The 17226-nt window shown below is 36.0% G+C and overlaps 1 protein-coding gene across 10 annotated transcripts in view; it reads left to right on the plus strand.

Annotated features, from left to right (window-relative positions):
* Nucleotides 1–17226, plus strand: part of LOC145694587 (tRNA (uracil-5-)-methyltransferase homolog A-like) — a 72823-nt gene that overhangs the window by 41848 nt on the left and 13749 nt on the right. For all 10 annotated transcript variants that reach the window (XM_081770947.1, XM_081770957.1, XM_081770954.1 and 7 more), the window contains 2 exons: nt 9226–9476; nt 15947–16181. In XM_081770947.1, coding sequence (XP_081627073.1) covers nt 9226–9476; nt 15947–16181 — 486 coding nt within the window. The remainder of the gene's footprint in view (nt 1–9225; nt 9477–15946; nt 16182–17226) is intronic.

Below are 17226 nucleotides of genomic sequence, written 5' to 3' on the forward strand. Positions count from 1 at the left end.
GTAGAAACAAGTGAAGAGCGTAACTAGATTGATGTTTATGTACAAGAAAGATTTTAGGTTTATAGTAATGCCAGGTGTGGCTAAGTTATTGGAGTAGTGTTTAAGATAGAGGGAGGTTCCTGTTTATTTGGATATCTATAGTTGAAGATATGTGGTTGTTGTAGTTGTATAAGCCTAATAAAGATTAGAGAGAAAAAGAAAGTGATGTCGATATTCTTGGGTAAACCTTAGTAGATTGGAAAGTTAGACGAAGTAATACTTCGCTTCCCTTTAGATACAAAAAGTTTATATACCTAACATATTGGCGCAGTCTGTTAATAATGGCTTCTTTTAGTAATTTTGAGTTTTTTAACGTTGAAGCTAGTCGATTTCAGATATATATGTATAGAACGGTTTGAACAAGTAGCTCTATCTGCGGAATTACCAGAAGGCAGAAAAACTTCAACATTTTTAGTTGCCATGGGTATCAAGACGTTACCAGCTTACAAGGAATTGAGAAATTTGTATCACCTAAAATTCCAGCACAGAAACCTTACAAAGATTTAAAGAAGCTCAGAAGTAAAGACGCACGAGATAGCTGTAAGGTTTAAATTTCTTAATGTCGAACAGCTATAACACCAAAATGTCATTCAAATGGCCTTAAAAAATCAAGCAGCATACTGCAATTTTGGGTCGTGTTTAACATTCCAGCAGGTGGTGGACATTGCGACAACAGTTGGAAATATTGAGGAGCAGATAATATTGTTCAGTAATTCCACAGATCAGAAGCAACAACAAATTAATGTAATGCAGAATCACAGGATAACAGAGAACAGAAAATATAACAAGAGGCTGAGCACTTCTTCAACAAATAATACTCAATGACACAAACGATTATATTCATTTCGCGCCTTAACACTTTACTATGCAAAATCTACTTTAAGTACTTCAAAGTATTTTTCACGTATTACGTTCTTCTTTTGAGCCAACGCCCTAACATCGCTGGCCTATTGGTCGCTGGCTATCGAAGTCCGTGTAGTCTGCGGCAAATGATGAGATGAATGACAACCAACAAAAACCAGATGGTGTTAGCAATGTGGCGTTCGTCCAGCATCGTAATCTGAAATTAGAAGCTTTTGGAACGAAAGAAGTAGACTGTGATCGAAAAAAACTAACAGCAACGAGAATAGGATTTACGATATACTGAAGATACATTCCACAATTCGAAATCGCCAGCTTGTCGGCATAAAAGCCAGGGACGGAGGTTAGTTTGATAACAAGCTTCTTTCGAACCCTAGACATAGAGGTATTAAATTTGGTAAATGGGTTTTAAGGGGATGCTCATAAATAGAATACAGTACGCTTGGTCGATTCACTTACACAAACCTAATATTGATACGTAGAGGAACGGCCGCAGAATGTTGACCGTCACGGTAATACTCAGGTACGTTTATAAATATTTTCTTGATGGTAGATTATTTGCCAACTCTGGGAATCTAACCTGGGATCATTGCAACGCGTTTGTAATGATAGACCTGTTTCATGAACATCTTTGCGTTCATTTAAGCTATCACTACAAAGTCGCTGCTGTAACATTCAATGTGAAGGGATTTAAAGAAATACCATAGTTTTCCCTTGATCCCACCATAAAGAATACTAAAAAAATATCACTTTGAAAATAATCAATGCAAGATATCAGAACGATATAAGAACGACAACATGAAAATTCTATAGACGCACGTATTACTGACATGAGAAATTTTTAAGTGCAAATTAAAATCCAGATTTTTCCTTACTATACATTTAAATGTATCATAACACTACATACGTATTGGTAAGTAAGGATATTAAAATAGGATAACAAAACATCAAATTAGTTATAACGTTAGTGGCACACCATACTACATTGTATCAAATAGCTGAAGAATGGACATCGGCAATACACGCTGTAACTTGATAGATGACTGCAGAATGATTTTCAGTTTCTCCCGTTCTGTCTTGGACGCATCATTCAATCTCAATCCCGGAACGATTTTCAGTAAATGATACACTGGAAACCCTCAAATATTAAATTTTATCACTCGCATCGCATTGTCTGCAGGAGAGCTCCAATTGGCTAGTACAGCCCTATTATTTGCTCTCAGCTTGCTGGCAGTAGTATAAGCCTAATTTTGGCTAACTTTTGTGCTTCTGAATCCTTGGCTCAGGATCAATGACCTAGAGGTACCTAGGACCACCCCTCTAAATTTTGGCAGAGGTACCTTGGCCCAATGTTGGATTAGGTATATAGGAGTATTCCCTCAAATTTCGGAAATCGCCAAATTTAAAAATGTGGTATAGTAGCACATGACCAGGGTAAGTACTTCTGTAAGTTTGGTTGTTCCATCTCATTAGCCTTTATGAGTTAAACATTCCCCAAAATATAAATTTTGGAATTTTTTGAAGTATCCTCTGCTCTTTGATGAGACTTTTTACCTTACATGGTTATCTTGACATGTATAATCTATATCTTTACCTGGTTTATTCTTTTCCACGACATGGGTACATTGATGCTCACCTCTTAAATTTTGGGAAGAGTAGATAGGACCATCCCTTAAATTTGAGAATTGTCAAAAAATAAAATTTGTTAAATGTTTTCTAGTATCCAAATATATACCCCTGTAAATTTGGGTGGTCCACGTTGTTCCGTTTTATGGTATAAAATTGCCAAAAATTCCAAATTTGGAAAGTTTTTGACCTAATTTATCCTCCTTGGTGGAGGTTTATTACGTTACGTGGTTATATAGTTCAGTATAGAAGTCTGTTCTCTTTTACAAGGCATAGGTATAGTGATGAACTCATAAATGTTGGGAGAGGTTCATTGGCACATTGAAACTGTGTTGAGAAAAGAAATTTCATTGTTGGAACATCTCTTTTGAATGTCAATGTGTATACATACAATTACATATTATGAGGAGCAGTCAAATGAAAACCGAACACCCTCCATGAAACACATTCCTCGCAGAAGTTGGCAACATTGCTGTTACTTATTGATATTGACATCTGTCAGGAAGAGAAATGCATAATGCATAGTGACAACTCACAGGTACATACAGTAGTTCGTTTATTGCCCTATAGGTGAGCGTAGTGAAAATTGTGTTCGTTCAGCACTGAAAATAGAGGCAAGGAAAGAAGAGTAGAGAGGTGTGGTTCGTTTTTTGGTGGCTGAGGATGTTCGAACACGCGAAACTTAGCAGACACGTCGTGTGTCTGCTGTGTATGGTAACACTGCATGTCACTAACAAGTGTGCAGGAGTTGCATAAGAGATTTCGAGAAGGGCGCACATCACTACAAGACGGTTCGCGCCTAGACAGCCCATCGAGCCATTATCCCTGATGTGATTGCGCGGGTTGATGGTCTAATCCGGGATAACTGACGAATCACAGCGGAAGAAATTCATGTTCAGATCGGAATTAGCCATGGTTCTGTGCATCCCTTTATCAAAGAACACTTGCAGTTCCGAAAAATTTGCGCAAAGTGAGTTCTGCATCAACTGACGGAGGAACAAAAGATTGACAGAATGACTTTATGTCTGATGTACCTGCAGCAGTACCACGAGGAAGTGTATGCATTTCTGTCCCGTATCATCACAGAGGACGAAACGTGGTGCCACCATTTTCAGTCCGAGAGCAAACTTCAAATCAACAACAGAAACATCCCATTTCTTTTCTGCCAAAGAAAGCCGCACAAGTCTTGGTAAAGTCATGATAAACTTTAACTGCAGGGGCCCTCTGGTTGTTGACTTCCTCAAGCGTGGGGAAACAATAAATGCAAAAACACAATGAAGACTCCAGAGAAACTGAGATGCGCCATAAAGTCAAAGCGACCTGGAGTGCTGTCAGACGGAATTACCCTTTGCATAATTCCCGTCCCCAAACTACCAATCTGGTGAGGGATACACTTCAGAGCTTTGGCTGGGAAACACTTCAACATCCTCCGTACAACCCAGATCTTTCCCTTCGTGTCAGTCGAACGAGTCAGTGCAAGTGTGGGTGAAGTTGTGGATCCGTCAGCGACCCAACTCCTTCTACAAGACTGGAATTGATCGTCTCGTCTGCCAGTGGGATAAATGCAGCGTTTCCAGACTCACAGCTCGGAATTATTCCAAAACCTGATCGAAATTATGCTAGATTCTCATAATTACTAATTCAGGAGTTTTTATATAAAACAAATCTCTAAAATTAAAAATAACAACTCAGGATGTAGAAAAGTCTCTTTTATTTTATTTATTTATTTATTTATTTATTTATTTACTTTTTTGTTAGCTTGTCTTCTAAGAAGAATAAAGAAAAAGAATATGTCGTGTAAATGAATGCAAAGTGTTTGTTTACATATTTTGATAGAAAATGACCTCGCAGTCAAAGGATTAAAAAACCTAGGGTGGAGCTTTAAAAAATGCATCTCTGGGGTGGACTGGGTCAAACACATGGGAAAGGCCTTTCGGTCACCTGCATTTGTGTGGAATATGTTTCATCTTAACGTCAAGAAGCTACTGTCTCCAATAAAACTCATTTTCAGAAACACTAAATTGTCTTTCCTCCCACGCCCCTTCTCTAAAGGCATCGGTAAAAGGATGACCTCCCGCCGTTTCAAACTTGCTTCGTACAATAAGACTGCCTGTATGTTTTACCGACTGTATAAATCAGTGGGAGAGGATACATTTCTGCAGTTCTTTTTCTCCTCAAAACCAACTTCTTTTTCATCTCCAGGTTTTGCGGGTTTTGATGAACTTGCTGAAATTATGCTAGATTTGGGCAGGATGCTAAAAGCAAGATGCTAGATGCTAAAGACATGCAAATTATGCTAGTTCTGGCACCGCTGGATAAATGTATTAAGCGTCTGGCAATTACTTTTGAATAAAGACATTCCATTGGTACTTTCATGCGTGTTTTCAATTTTCATTTGACTGTTCCTCATAAAAATATATAGAACATAGTTTCTCAACTTGTGGTACACGTACCACTGGTGGTACGCGACCCATTCCTGCGCAGTACGCACGACTTCCGTCAAGTTGTGAGAAGATATTCTTTTGCTCGAGACAAAAAAATGTGAAGTGTAGTCGAGTCGAAGATCTAGCCTAGGAACTTTCCCGACGTCTTCTTTCATCTGGTAATAATAATAATAATAATAAAACTATTCTAGAATAACTTTGGTTACTGGTACATTAGCATTTGCTATATTAAATATAGTGATACGCAAGTTAAAAGGGTTATTTCAAAGGTTATTTCTGTAATTGTCGTTGTGTGAAGAAAGTATTTAGAAAGAGAATGAAGGTTTTTGTGTGTAACTCAAGTGCTCTTGTATGGTAGTCTAATAAGACAAAGCTGGAAATTATGTAACGCATTATGAAGTTTAGCACAACTTTGCTAATATAAATGACTTTTGAAGATAATTCTCATATATTTCTTTTTCCACATAGAAAAAGAAATGCAATAAGATATTGTCATTTTAAGTTACCTTAGAAATAGTGAATTCCATGTGCAAATTTTAAACATGAATTCACTTTATATTGACTGAATATACATTAGCCTCGCATATGAAAAGAATATGATTTGTTTATTTTGTTGGCAAGTGTTTCGTACAGCTACGATTTGTGGGGGAAGATTGATAAGTCCCGTTGAATCATTTTCATAAGTTGAGTAATGAAATCTTACACCAGATTACATTGAGCAAGTTTCTTGTACTGGTACAAAGTTGAACTGATTGCATTGCATTAAAGAACGGGGTTCAAATGTAGAAAATCACAAGATTTCATGTGTCACACTTATGAACACTTTCTTGTTCCAGAAGAAAGAAAGACGTTGCTAAATTATCAATGGAAAAGTGTTCGAGCATTGTGGATTAAGAAGCATATTCTGTATTTTGTTTTTTTCAAGTGAAGGTTCATGCTGCAGCTGAGAATTTACAATATGCAGCATCCTACGCCAATATTGTTTTTAATTCCAGATTTTACCATAAGCTTTTAATAGTAACGTACGAGCCATGGAGTTGTGGTTTGCTGCTTTACATTTAACAAGAAAATTACACTAGTTAACAAATTTAAACTTTTTGTTTGTTACATGAGAAAAATCACCTGATCTTAAAGGAACTTTTTGCGCTGAATTCGAATATGCACTCGGTTTCTCTCCATCACGTACAGTTTTCCCTAACAGAGGGATTTTCGGGAAATTCCCTCAAAAATTTCCCTTTTTCAGATATTTTATTCCCCTAGCTCCTGTCCCCTTACATATAGTAACATAGAAATTATACCTAAGTATACCTTGATTTATATTTAATAAACCTTAAAAGTTTCGTAAAAATCGCTTTGTTCTTTCTAGAGAAATAAATATATTTGTATGTATACTGTGTGCACTGTTTATTGCACCTGATAGTAATGCTTTCAGATCTCCTGAGTTGGGGTAAAAACGATTTGCTTTATTACTACAAACACAGACATAAAAATGAATATTTACAATAGTCAACAACACACTTGTATTGCTCTCTGTAAATTAGAAACGTGTATAAAAATAGAATGTACTTCCAACGTATATTTTTTTTAAACGTACAGTATATGTATATCTTAATACATATATATACAATTCTCCAAGTTTTTTCGTTTTGTTCATGAAATGGTTATCAATATTTGTTATCAAATGTAACAGAATGCAAAAGAAAGAAAGAATGGAATACAGACTCATTGTTGACAACAATGAACTAATGCAGTCTGAATTTTCCACTACGGTATCGTTTCCCCCTCCCCCCGCGCATTTCTTTCTTTCTTGTGTTCTTGACACCTGGTGAGGGAGTTTTGTACATTTTTATATTGCCGTGTGGTTTAACACTACTTCACTTTCAAAGTTGTCTTTGCTGCTAAGAGTGTTTTCATGTTTGATCTTAACGGCATTATACCCAACTAAGACCAGAAGTTTAGTTTGTGATCAGTACAATGGCGTCAAGAGGACGGCGTTCGTGTGTTAACTCACCAAATAGTTTTTGTTATGTGTGTGGCCAGTTTGTAGTTAAAGGACAGTGTAGATCCATTACGCCATCGGTGAAACTAGCATATTATATATATTTCGGATGTCGTGTGGGAGATCAGGACAAAACTTGGGCACCCAACATAATTTGTGCGTCGTGCTACGTCACTTTACTTGCATGGGCCAAAGGGAAACGGAGGTTCATGAAATTTGCTGTACCAATGGTGTGGAGAGAACCCACCAACCATCTGGATGATTGTTATTTTTGTCTCACAGTAGTTAAGGGACATTCTAAAAAAAAGCAAATACACAATAAGTTATCCCAACGTTAAATCCGCAATTAGACCTATTCCGCACGGGGATGAACTTCCACTTCCCGAGCCCCCTACCAACTGGGAAGAGATATGGCCAAAAGACTCTGATGATGATCATGACCTTGATGAACCATCGACATCAACATGTACGTACATCCAAGGATCCAACGTTAATCCCTGACTGTGTTCGCGAGCCACATTTCATCCGGCAATGTGAACTTAATGACCTAGTCCGTGATTTGCACCTGACAAAACAAGAGGCGGAATTTCTGGGATCAAGGCTCCAGCAGTGGAACTTATTGGATGCAGAAACGAACATATCAGTGTACAGGAAAAGGCATGTTCAATTTTCAAGCTATTTCTCAATGCAAGATAATGTGTGCGTATGTACGGATATAAATGGGTTGATGGCGGGGCTAGGAATTCCTTACGTTCCAGAAGAATGGAGGTTATTTATCGACGCGTCAAAGGTCAGCCTTATAGCTGTCCTTTTACATAATGGAAATAAAAAACCTTCTATACCACTTGCGCACTCAGTGAAGATTAAGGAATCCTATGACACCATGTCAACTTTGCTAAATCTTATAAATTACAAGGACCATTGTTGGCAAATATGTTGTGATCTCAAGGTAGTTGGTATTTTATTAGGACTGCAGTGCGGTTACACGAAGTACCAATGTTTTTTATGTTTATGGGATAGCCGAGCTGATGACAAACATTATGAAGTGAAGGAATGGGAACCTAGAGTGAATTACGTACCTGGAGAATGCAACGTCAAATACGCTCCTTTGGTAGATCCTAATAAGATATTACTACCGCCACTTCATATCAAGTTAGGACTTATGAAAAACTTTGTCAAAGCCATGGACACATCTGGTGAAGGTTTCAAGTATTTGCGAGATAAGTTCCCTAACCTGAGTGATGCTAAGATTTCAGCGGGAGTGTTTATTGATCCCCAAATTAGGAAATTAATGCTTGATGATAGCTTTGACAGCAAGTTAAACAGTGCTGAGCTAGCTGCCTGGACAGCATTTAAGTGTGTTGTGCGCAACTTTCTGGGCAATAACAAAGCCGAGAGTTACACAGAAATCGTACAGGACATGATACAGAAATACAAAGAGTTGGGTTGTAGGATGTCTTTAAAAATCCACTTTTTGCACTCCCACCTCAGCTTCTTTCCTGCTAACCTAGGTGCTCTCAGCGACGAACAGGGGGAAAGATTCCACCAAGATATAATGGCAATGGAGAAAAGGTACCAGGGACGATGGGATCCTTCAATGATGGGGGACTATTGTTGGGGTCTTGTTAGAGAATGCAACATTTCTTACAAAAGAAGGAAGTAGTGTACGTTTTTGTAACCCAATGGAAGTTTCATATATTGTGATAGTTTTGATTGTCTTTTCATGACCTTTTGGTACATTTGTATTATTGTTTATTGTAAATTGTCACACTTGTAAATTATATTGTATTATATTTTATATATGTGTTTGTGGTAATAAAGCAAAACGTTTTACCTCAACTTAAGAGATCTGAAAGCATTACTATAAGGTGCAATAAACAGTACACACAGTATACATACAAACATATTTATTTCTCTAGAAAGAATAAAGTGATTATTACGAAACTTGGAGGGTTTGTTAAATATGAATCAAAGTATACTTAGGTATAATTTCTATGTTAGTATATGCAAGGAGACAAGATCTTGGGGTGTAAAATAAACGAAAAGGGAAATTTTTTAGGAATTTTCCCGAAAATCCCTCTGTTACGGGAAAATCGTACGTGATGGAGAAAAACCGAGTGCGTATTCGAATTCAGCGCAAAAAGTTCCTTTAAGAACAGGCATTTCCTTTTATGTAACAAAACCTTTGTTAACTAGTGTTATTAATAAGTTACGGATATATTAACATTATATTAAATCACCTGCTTGATATTTCAGCTATTCGAGAAGTATCTTCGAAGAACTAACAAATACCAACCGTATGATCCTATCACTAAAACGGGGTTTTGGCGACAACTGATACTTCGATCTACTGTATCAGGAGAGATGATGGTTAGTATCACAGCCACCGGAAAAGAGATGTCAGAAGAACAACTGAACGAAATTGAGGATGATCTGAAGAGATTTTTCGCAGAAATTGATCCAGAGTTAAATATTAAGTCTGTTTATTTTCACAATAAAGTGAGAAGGTAAGTTATAATGTTTTTTTTTCTTTCTTTAATCATTCTTTAATCATTTCCAATTATCAGTTTTCTTAAACTTCTTAAGCTATTGTAGAGAAAGGTTTTGAGGGTTTCTTTAATTTTAGTGATAACATTTTTAATATATTCTTCGTCCATATCTAAATTTAACATTTTAATCATTTCTAATTGTTCTTTAAATGAGTTAATACAATAAACAGTCTTTTTATATTTATCTTTTATCTTCCTGTGTATTTAATTTAGATGATAAACCGATTATTACAATACTTCCTGTGGCTAGAGATGTTGTTATAATTGAATGAACAGTGACAGAAACAAATACATTAGTAAAACCAGTTGTTGATGATAATAATACTGATAAAATTATTAAGCTGTAATATGTATATTTAACAAAACGTAATGTCTTCTTTATCTTCTTTAAACTATATTCTAGTTTTCAAATGATATCTTCTATTAATTTTGATTACTTTTTCTCATGGAACATCTTTATGCAAATCAAACTCATTTATTTATTATATAATAAATGACTAAAGTGTTTAAAGAGTGCTATTTCTATTTATAAATTAAATAACAGCAATAACGATTTACATTAGTTGCATTTTAGAATATACATATTTAATACCAAACGTTAAGCATGGATTGAATATGTAGGTGAAACTATGTTTATACCAGACAGACAATACAGCTTAAAGAGTCTTAAGGATTATTTAAAGTCTCAATCCATAAACATAACATTAACAGAAGATCATATAAGAAATAGAGTAAAAATAGAAACAGGCGATAATGATCTTATAATAATAAATTTAGATATTGTTCTTGGATTTAATTATGCACAAATACTAAAAAAAAAGATCAAGGTCCATATAGGAAGTAAATTACCAAGACACAATTAATGTTCACTGTAATGTAGCTGATGGTATGTTTGTTAAAGATAGCGATTATTCTCACAGAGAGACAAGTGTTATAGCAACATTTAAAACAAATGCAGAGTTTAAGCACTGTATTATATATGAACCTGTTCATCCTATGAGAATGATAGCTTCATTGATTTTGATGGATCAAGAACAACCATACTTTTACAACATAGCAACAAGATTTTCTCTTGAATGAGTAGGAAGTATGTGTTCTATTAAAGGTTGTACGTTTAGTATTTCTCAAAATGAGCTTATGAATTTAAAAATTGGTCACGTTTTAACAAAGAAAGAACTAAATGATAAAGCTAAGAAGATTAAAGAAGGTGAAAGTATGAATTCCACTTTAACTACAGCACAAATGAAAAAGATTAAGAGTTCGCCTAAAGAACATATTGGCAAGTCTTATCTTTACAATACCCGCAATTCTGGCAGCATTAGGAGCAGTTAGTTCATTAGCAAAAGGATCAGCACCGATTATTAAAACTGTAATTGATGCGAAAAAGAATAAATAAGAATTAGAAGAACACAAAAGACATAATTGGCAATGGAAGCAAAACAAGATGGAGGTAGAAAGTCAAAAAACTAAAACTATTAACGAACTTCGACATACAGAGGTTGGTGAAAGAATTAATGCTTAAGCATTTTAGAGGAGAGTTTATGAGACCTAAAAAACGTATAAAAATCAATGTGGTGGTATTAATTTAAATAAACCTGAAAATATTGGTACACATTAGATTAACTAACTAACTCTATGGCCTATGGAACCCGGAGGTTCAATGCCGCGTTCACAAAAGCTCTACACTGACTTCTATCCTTAGCTAATTGCATCCAGTTTCTACTTTGTATTCCTATTTCTGCGAGATCTATCTTAATATTGTCTTCCCATCTGCGCGTAGGTCTTCCTAATGGTCGTTTTCTGATTGGTCTTCCAGTCAAGACTTTGAAAGTGTTTCTACTTCCTTCCATTCTAGCTACATGACCTGCCCACCTAAGCCTCCTAGACTTGATGACCCTAACAATGTTTGGTAAACCTTGTAATTATGTAGTTCCTCGTTATGAAGTTTCCGCCATTCCTCATTCCAGTTCCTCTTGGGTCCGAATATTCTTCTCAGGATCTTGTTCTCAAATACTTTCAGTCTATGTCCTTCCCTCAGACCATGTTTCGCAACCATACAGAACAACAGGCATGATTATCGTTTTATATATTTTAAGCTTCAAATTCTTCGACAGAATTCGCGACGACAAAAGATTTTGAACCGAATAGTAACACGAATTCCCTGCTTTTAGTCGACATTTAATTTCTTCGTGAATATGATTTTCATCAGTTAATATTGATCCTAAATATTTGAAAGTACTTACTTTATCAAAAGTATTATTTAATATTTTAACGCATCCACAATTTGCCGTATTACGGTCCCGACGCACTTCCATGTATTTAGTTTTCTCTGCATTTACTTCTAAACCCATGTCCCTGCAAGCGTTTAATAAGATCTCTGCATTTCTTTCTATTGTTTTCCTATCATCCCCTATTAAATTTACATCATCAGCATATGCCATAACCGGGTGAATACCGTTCAACTCTAGGCCCTGGTTGCTATCTTTGATTTTCCTTATAGCGTATTCCAGCACCAAGTTAAATAATAATGGCGACAACGCATCTCCTTGTTTCAGGCCATTTTCGACGTGAAAGCTCGTAAACAAAAATTTTCCTACCCGGACTTTACTTTGGGATTCATTTAAACATATCTTAATTAATCTAATTAGTTTTCTCGGTATTCCAAGTTCTGTAAGAACGTTGTATAATGTTTCTCTCCTAACCGAGTCGTACGCCTTTCTAAAATGAATAAATAGTTGATGTACCGGGGTATTGTATTCCCACATTTTTTCGAGTATTTGGCGAATGGTAAATATTTGGTCGATAGTTGATAGATTTTGTCTGAATCCGCATTGATAATCTCCGATAATTTCATCTGCGTTCGGGGTCAATCTTGCTAATAGAATATTTGAAAGGATTTTATAGGATGTTGACAGAAGAGAAATGCCTCGATAATTATTACAGTCAGTTTTGTCGCCTTTCTTGTAAATTGGAACAATGATTGATTCTTTCCACTCTTGTGGCAATTCTTCCTTGTTCCAGATAAGGAGAATGAGTTTGTGTATCTTGTTCCACAATTTTTCGCCTCCAACTAAAGTTAACTCAGCCGGAATTTCAAATACACCCGGAGATTCGTGTTTCTTTAATTTCTTTATAGCGGTTTCTACTTCTATTCGATTGGGTTCTGAAATATACAGTTCTGCGGTGTGTATCTCCTTTTCTCCACGCACATTAGTTTTTGGCTGCGTGTTCAGCAAATCGTCAAAGAAATCTTCATCTATTTAAAAGGCTATCCGTATCAGTGAGAACTGTTCCGTCAGCTTTCTTTAATATATAAGCACGAGGTTGATAGCCTTTCTTAAATTCGCTGATCCCCTTATACATGTCCCGTATATTTTTAAATTTACTATTATCTTCGAGTTCCTTAATTTTAGCTTTCAAAAAATCGCGTTTCTTTGTTTTAAAAGTTTTAAAGTTTCTCGCCTGATATCTGCGAAATTTTGTGTAGTTATTTCGTTCGGATTTTGTAGCCAGCGTAATTTTGCATGTTTTCTCTTCTCTCCTAGTTTAATGCATTCCTGGTCTAACCATGGTTTGTTCCTATGTATTTCCGCGTGTTCCAATTTTTCTATTGCTGAACTTTTAATGCTATCTCTAATTTCAATCCAAGTATCCTCAACACTAGTGCACTCCAAGTCTTCTAAAACCGAGAATCTATTCGAAAGTTCAATCTGGTATTCCTCTCTTACCTGGCTCTCTTCTAATTTCTTTAAATTAAATCTCTCCGTTTTCGGACATTGAATATTACCTTTATTCAACGATAATCTCTCTCGTATTATCGCTACTACCAGGTAGTGATCAGTGTCACAATCAGCTGCTCTGAACGACCGGACATCAATTATGCTAGATTGCCTTCTTCTATGTACTAAAACGTGATCGATTTGATTATGTGTTTTTTCCGTCTGGTGATGTCCAAGTGTATTTATGAACGTCGCGATGTGGGAATTTTGTATTCTTCACGATTAGGATTTTGGATGTTGCAAAGTTCACGAGTCTAACACCGTTGTCATTATTTTCCTTATGCAGACTTTCGTTTCCTATAATCGGTTTGAAAATAACCTCTCGTCCTACCTTCGCATTGAAATCCCCTAATAAAATTTTCATATGGTATCGCGGGAGTTGGTCAAATATCCGTTCCACTTCTTCGTAAAAACTATCTTTTATATCGTCACCCTTATCTTCAGTTGGAGCATGTATATTTAAAACAATAATATCACACCACCGTCCCTTAAAAGAAAGTCTGTCAGTAACAAATTCAACTCGTTTAATTGCTGGTAATATTCGTTTGTGAACGAACAACCCTATTCCTAACTGGTGATTTTATTTCCTTTCCCGTAAAAGAACATAAAATTTCCGGAATTCACAGATCCATTTCCTTCCCACCTAACTTCCTGAACTCCTACTAGGTCTATCCTGTATTTCTCTAACTTACTCGTTACAGATTTTAACGCGCCTGCCCTATAAAGACTTCTAATATTCCATGTTCCAAATCTCATGTCCATTTTCTTTTGCTGATGTCGTGCCAAGTTATCAGTCCTTGTCCGAGGCTTTTGTGAATGTTCCTGAACAAGTGCCTTTTTTTTTTTACAGGATGAGGTTGTTAGCCTTACCCAAACCCCCAAACTGGAGGACCACTCCTTGGAAAGATAATAAAGTTAAATGTCTTGGGATTGTAAAAATAATGCAAAAATGATTTCGAATATGAAGTTGTTTCGATTGTAATTTGGTTTTAATATTTCTTAGTATTAAATAACATTTCCTTATTAGACTGCACATACTTGTATTTTATCATTTCAGACTAGTGCTTTGCTTCATTTCTAATGAAATACTCATTTCTAGAGTTACATTTATTTTATATTCTCTCTTACCTTGATTTCTCTTATTACGTTTAGAGCACCGAGGAAAAGTCATGGCTGGCCTTGTTTGATATAAATCATGGACAACATAGCCAACGTCTGGCTAAATACGACAGTTTGCATCATGCGTTAGTCAAGCCCTTAGTACTACGCTAATCACATGTGAAAAACGTCTCTGAATATGGTTGAATATGTACCTTTGTACAGACAAGCAAATTAGAACCTGATAAAGAAATCACAATGAGGATGGGCAATACATGAAATGTCACCTTTTGGCCATTTTTGACGTTTTGCTCGAGTAATTGCTTAATTAAAAATTCCCAATTTAGCAGCAAATATACAGGGTGTTAATGAACTAAACCGACAAACCGTAAGAGGTGATTCCTCACATCAAAATAAGAGAAAAAGTTCATATGGACATGTGAAGAAAAGTGCATAGTTTCAGAGCTAGAGCTGTCCAAAATCGCGAAAAAGCCAAATTTCAAGAGGCCCTATTTCAAATTCGAGAAACTGTGGATGGTAGTCCTTATCAGCGTAAAGAAAGTTATGCATACGCAGTCGAAAAATTTACATTTCATTAATGTTCAATGGGCGTACAGAGTATTCCCTGTAGGGTGAAATTCAAAGATATGTCATCAACGAATTTTGAGATATACTCTGACTTTATGATTGGTCTAAAGTAGACAAACGATTAGTCTTGATACTAGTGAACAAGGAATCCTTTGGCGCGATGTCGAAAGTATTAAGGATCGTCAACAGCACGGTCTCTCGTACTCGAGAAAACGCATGTTGCGATGTTTTCTTTCACGCTTATAAGTGGAGAAAACGTGAAATATACCGTGACGAAATATATCACATCACGCGTTATTCTGTACATTAAAAAAATAAATAAATAAATAAATAAATAAAATTAAAAAAAAAATGGAGTTGTCGGTTCCTAACACTTCCGACTTCTCTCCAAAGAATTAGATGTCCAGTGTTGTCAAGGTTTACATCTTGCCTACTTCGGACCCTCCTTGAAATCGGCGTATATCTAAGAACTCTATTGAGAGCATATCTGAGAATTACACCCTGCAGGGAATACCCTGTACACCTATTGAAAATAGATGAAATATGCATTTTTGAATTGTGTATGCGTGGCTTCCTTTACGCTGATAAGGACCACCATCCACAGTTTCTGGAATTCGAAATAGGATCTGTTGAAATTTGGCTTTTTCGCGATTTTTGGACAGCTCTAGCTCTGAAACTATGCACTTGTTGCCATAGGTCCATATGAACTTTTTCTCTTATTTTGATGTGAGGAATCACCTCTTACAGTTTGTCGGTATAGTTCATTAACACCCGGTATATTTCGTTTTCAGCAGTGAACTGAAAGTATTTTCAATTGAATTCATAACGTAATTTGCTACCCTGTACATATCATGTTTTGCCATTCTCGTATAAGTTTAATATGGCAATTGTAGTTGTATAGTTTTATAATTTTAATTTTATTCATATTTCATGATCTAATAATATATATATTTTAACGTTTAGTAAAAAGCGTACCGCTGAAGAGTCCGTACCAAAACTTCTACTAGGAGACACTCACATCACAGAAATAGTAAACGGCAAGAAGTTTCGGCTTCATCTTACTTCATTTTTCTACCCATGCACTCCTGTAGTCGAAATCCTCTGTAAGGTTATTGAGGAGCTTGTGACGCCCAATAAAAACGTAACTTTACTGGACTTATGTAGTGGAGTAGGAACAATAGGACTTAGTCTGGCAGAAGTAAGTATCTGCTCTTTTTTCTTTCGTATAATAGGATAATTTAATACTCTAAACTCGTATTTTCGTTACTCTTTTCAGCACTTGCCTGTATGTAGCCTGATTCTATATATATATACACATGCGTCGGATAAAAAAGTCCCCTTCCGTTCGGCAGCGATCCATCAAAAGAACATCACAACTGCGTAAATTCAAATAAATGTATTCAGGTTACTTACAGAGGTTGTTTTGATGCCATTGTAGCCAAATAAATGAAATTTTGGCTCAGGTAGTACATAGTATCGAAGAGCTTCACTGCAAGCGCTAGCGATAGTTGTAACAAAGATAGCTAGCTGCCTTCACTGGTTCCTTTTGTTGGTTTAAAGAATCGAAGTCTGCTACAATTGTGCAACGGAGTTTTCGTACCGTGTGGAGTTTATGAAGTAAAATGTGAATGTGAAGACATTTGTATTGGTATGACCAGAGAGAGAGAAAAGGCGCAAGGATCTAGGAACATATCAAAGACAGTAACGAAAGAAGTAACGCTATATTTGGTCTGTTTGGGAATCTATACAGTTCTGTCACGAATTATTCACGATGTCAGTATTTTGCACCGTTCTTCGTCGTTCATAGGAAGGGGTATGTTCGAAATGTTTTACAACAGAATTAAAAAAAAGAAGAAAAAATCGGGTTTTAAGATAGAGAGAGGAACTTTGATAGGGAATGAGATGCTGTGATTTGACCAATCCTCATCAAAAAGAATCTGTCTGTGAGTAACGGTAATCCCTGATAGTTAACATTTGCCGCTTCCCTACTTTCGCTACCTGTCTACCTAATGCCAATAGATGGTGCTAGCATGCAGGTACTGTGCACATTTAAAACTGTTGTGACGATTTAATTGCAACTTAGAAACTTCATTCTTTTAGTTTAATTTTGTCGAAATAGAAGAAGACAGTAACCATACTTAGATTTGAGCACTGACATTTGTGTCTTTCTACAATATTATATTGTGACGATTTAATTGCAACTTAAGCTCTATTGTTTCAGTTCGATTATCTAAAATTTGGTA

This window comes from Thermobia domestica, chromosome 9 (assembly GCF_964235325.1).
Source record: "Thermobia domestica chromosome 9, izTheDome1.hap1.1, whole genome shotgun sequence".
NCBI lineage: Eukaryota > Metazoa > Arthropoda > Insecta > Zygentoma > Lepismatidae > Thermobia > Thermobia domestica.